At 60.5% G+C, this 3226-nt stretch overlaps 1 protein-coding gene across 1 annotated transcript in view; it reads right to left on the reverse strand.

Annotated features, from left to right (window-relative positions):
* Positions 1 to 2749: 2749 nt before the first annotated feature.
* VOLCADRAFT_59303 (uncharacterized protein) overlaps positions 2750 to 3226 on the reverse strand; it is a gene marked incomplete at both ends in the record, with an annotated part of 3661 nt that continues 3184 nt past the window's right edge. The window contains one exon of the mRNA XM_002949441.1: positions 2750 to 2887. Within this exon, the coding sequence (XP_002949487.1) occupies positions 2750 to 2887 (138 nt within the window). The remainder of the gene's footprint in view (positions 2888 to 3226) is intronic.

Consider the following 3226-nt stretch of genomic DNA (forward strand, 5'->3'; position numbering starts at 1 on the left):
GCAGCGGCCTGCATAGCGACCCCGGCCACTCGATCTCCCAGATGTGTACGGTACGGTACGGTATGGTACGGTATGGCGCAGTGCATCCCCTTTAAGCGATGGACCCGTGGATCAGCCTTCGTTCGCTTGGTTGTGAGTGTATTGTCGTACATCTTGACGGCTATTATAGCGTGGTCTGCCTCCCCAAGTGGCCCTTCTTTGTAACATGAAAGCGCGACATCCACGCACCTACTTACATACATACATACACGTGCACAACCCAGCGGACCGATCAGCACTCCGTCATGTCTTCGACGTATGAACACCGTGTTCACTTATACCCGGGGGGGTGTACGTATATATAGTTATGTGTATGTGGTGGTGTATATTGTGGTTTATGTTGCCATACACATGGTTGGTGAGATGTGCAGATAGGGAGCCGCACGAGATAGGGAGCCGCACTGACGGGTCGCCACGAGCAACATCCAGATATCAGCTTCCGTTAGTGGACCGTTCAAGTGCCGTACTGGTCACTCAGCAGTGAGCTGCAGCTCGAAGGGGCTTCAGCAACTACCCGCCCTGCCCTGCCCGTTGCAGGGTCCAACACAGCACATCGGGGTTGCCTGCCATCCACACCCGATAATGCGGTTATCGGTCTTATAAACATTATTCTTTACTTAGTTATAGCGTGTATATGAACTTACGACACGATGGTGTAGTTGGTTATCACATCTGTCTCACACACAGGAGGTCCCCAGTTCGATCCTGGGTCGTGTCATATTATGGAACTCCGGAGGCATCTATATTACTATGTTACAACAGGTCAGGCACTACTGACAGCGCACACACCTATGCCCCCGGGAGATTCCGCGCTCAAGACCTGTCTGGGTCGCAATTCCTTCTGATGGTGGAAGGTAATGTAGAGATCCTGAGAGCTGACCAGGAATACAGTCGAGCCGCCGTTGATCTGATTACGTTGGATGCCAGTGGTTGAGCAACCCACTGAGAAGTTAACTGGGTGACTGGATGAGGGTGCCCCAAAATCCCGGGGAAGACAGGGTTTCGCCAGGTACCGGCCACGGGCGGAGATATGAACCCCCTGTCTCACACATCGTGCATGCAAGTTGGAGACATCCAAGCCGGAAGCGAGGGTGCTCCCCTCAGGAAGGGTGGGACGGGGAGGATGAGGAGTAGGAAGAGGCGGACACACGCACGCACACACACATGCACACACACGCACACACACGCGCACACACGCGCACACGCACACACATATACACACACGCACACACACGCACACGCACACACACGCACACACACATACACACACGCACACACGCGCACACGCGAACACACACACATACACACACGCACACACACACGCACACACACACGCACACACACATACACACGCACACACACGCACACACACGCACACACACATACACACGCACACGCACACACACGCACACACACGCACACGCACGCACACACACGCACACGCACGCGCGCACGCACGCGGGAACAATAGCCAGCCAGCCATACCGCCTGGTCACCCAGGGGTGGGCCCCCTGTTGATCTACCCATCTGGCGGGTTGCGATGGTGTATTGTGGTGGTGTGTTGTCCTCACTCACTCACCACTCACCCATCTCCATGCGCCACCACCCAACTCGCACGGACCGTCGCTGCGCCCGAAATCCTCATCCGCCACTAGTGTGTACCCACCGCCTGATGCCGCCTCATGTCGACAGTATCCACCGTCGGTCTGTGCTGTGCAGTGCTCTACGCAACACGTGTATTAATTACATTATGTATGTGTGTGTAGATATGCTAGACCGCTGGTCAAGAGCGCGTGGAGTCCTTCGCCATCACCTCCTGCACTCCCATCCAGCCACACACACACACACACATCCCGATCCCTCCCTTCGATTCGCGGGGGGAAAAGAGAGGGGCGTGCGGTGATAGCCCGTCCGACTACAACTCGTCATGCGGTTGTGGCGAGGAGGATGCCCCCTCAGTATCATCACCTTCAGGTTCACTGCCGACGGACGCCACCCCAGCAGCGCCATCACCAACATCGGGATCGGCACCTGCAGCCTCTGCAGCCTCTGCAGCTGCTGGCTGCCCAGCGGGCTTCGTCCGCACCTCCATCTGCTGCATGGACTGCGCCAGCCTCTCCCGCAGCCCGGCCTCAAAGTCCGCCTGCGCCACCATCGCCGCGAACTCGGGCTCACCCGCCAGCAACCTCCGCAGCCACGAGGGCATGCGGGCCACTCCATTCTCCCGGGCGTAACGCCGCAGAGACTCAAGGCGGGAGTCCTCACCACCACCACCACCACCACCACCACCACCAGCACCGTCACCGTCACCACCGTCACCGTCACCACCGTCACCACCCCCAGCAACCCCCCCACCCCCCGCCACCTCCGGCTCCTGCTCCGCCGCTGTGGAGCCCTCCTGCTCCGCCGCACCAACAGACCCCGCATCGGCAGCAGCAGCAGTAGCAGGCATCGACACCGCCACACTGACAGCCTCCACACGTGACGCAGTAGCAGCAGTGGCAGTAGCAGCAGTGGCAGTAGCAGCAGTGGCAGTAGCAGCAGTGGCAGCAGCAGTGGCAGTAGCAGCAGTGGCAGTAGCAGCAGCAGCCGGGGTGCCTGCAGCCGGAGGGACCTCCTCCTCCACTGCCGCAGAACGGGCAGCAGACGGATCAGTCTGCTCCTGCTGCTGGCCCCCCTGTAGCTGCCGGTGCTGCTGCTGCTGCCTTGCAATCCACTCTGTCGCCAGCGCCGCGTGCAGGGCGGCCCCCAGCGGCAGCTGGTCCTCATCCATCCGGAAGCGGGGGGAGTGCAGACCCACGTCGGTGCCCTTGGCGGGGTCGCCAATGCCGAGGAAGGTGAAGGCGGCCTGGCAGCAGGGGGAGGGGGGAGGAGACGGGCGGTAGGGGGGAGGGGGGAGGAGACGGGCGGTAGGGGGGAGGGGGGAGGAGACGGGCGGTAGGGGGGAGGGGGGAGGGGAGGGGTGGTGCAAGGAGAGGGGCAAAGGGAGTGGGGAAGTCCCGCCCCACTGCGCAGAGGTCGACCTCATAATAAGAGGTATCCCTTGCCCGCCTACCCACCCACAAGCCCAACTACAACCCCCTTCAGCTCTCTGACCTCCCCCCGCCTCACCACCTCCCACCCTCCCCACACACGCCCACCCTAACCCCCCTACCTGCGGCAACACCTCCCCGTAAAATGAAAAGTC

Source organism: Volvox carteri, assembly GCF_000143455.1.
Source record: "Volvox carteri f. nagariensis unplaced genomic scaffold VOLCAscaffold_14, whole genome shotgun sequence".
In the NCBI taxonomy this organism is placed as follows: domain Eukaryota; kingdom Viridiplantae; phylum Chlorophyta; class Chlorophyceae; order Chlamydomonadales; family Volvocaceae; genus Volvox; species Volvox carteri.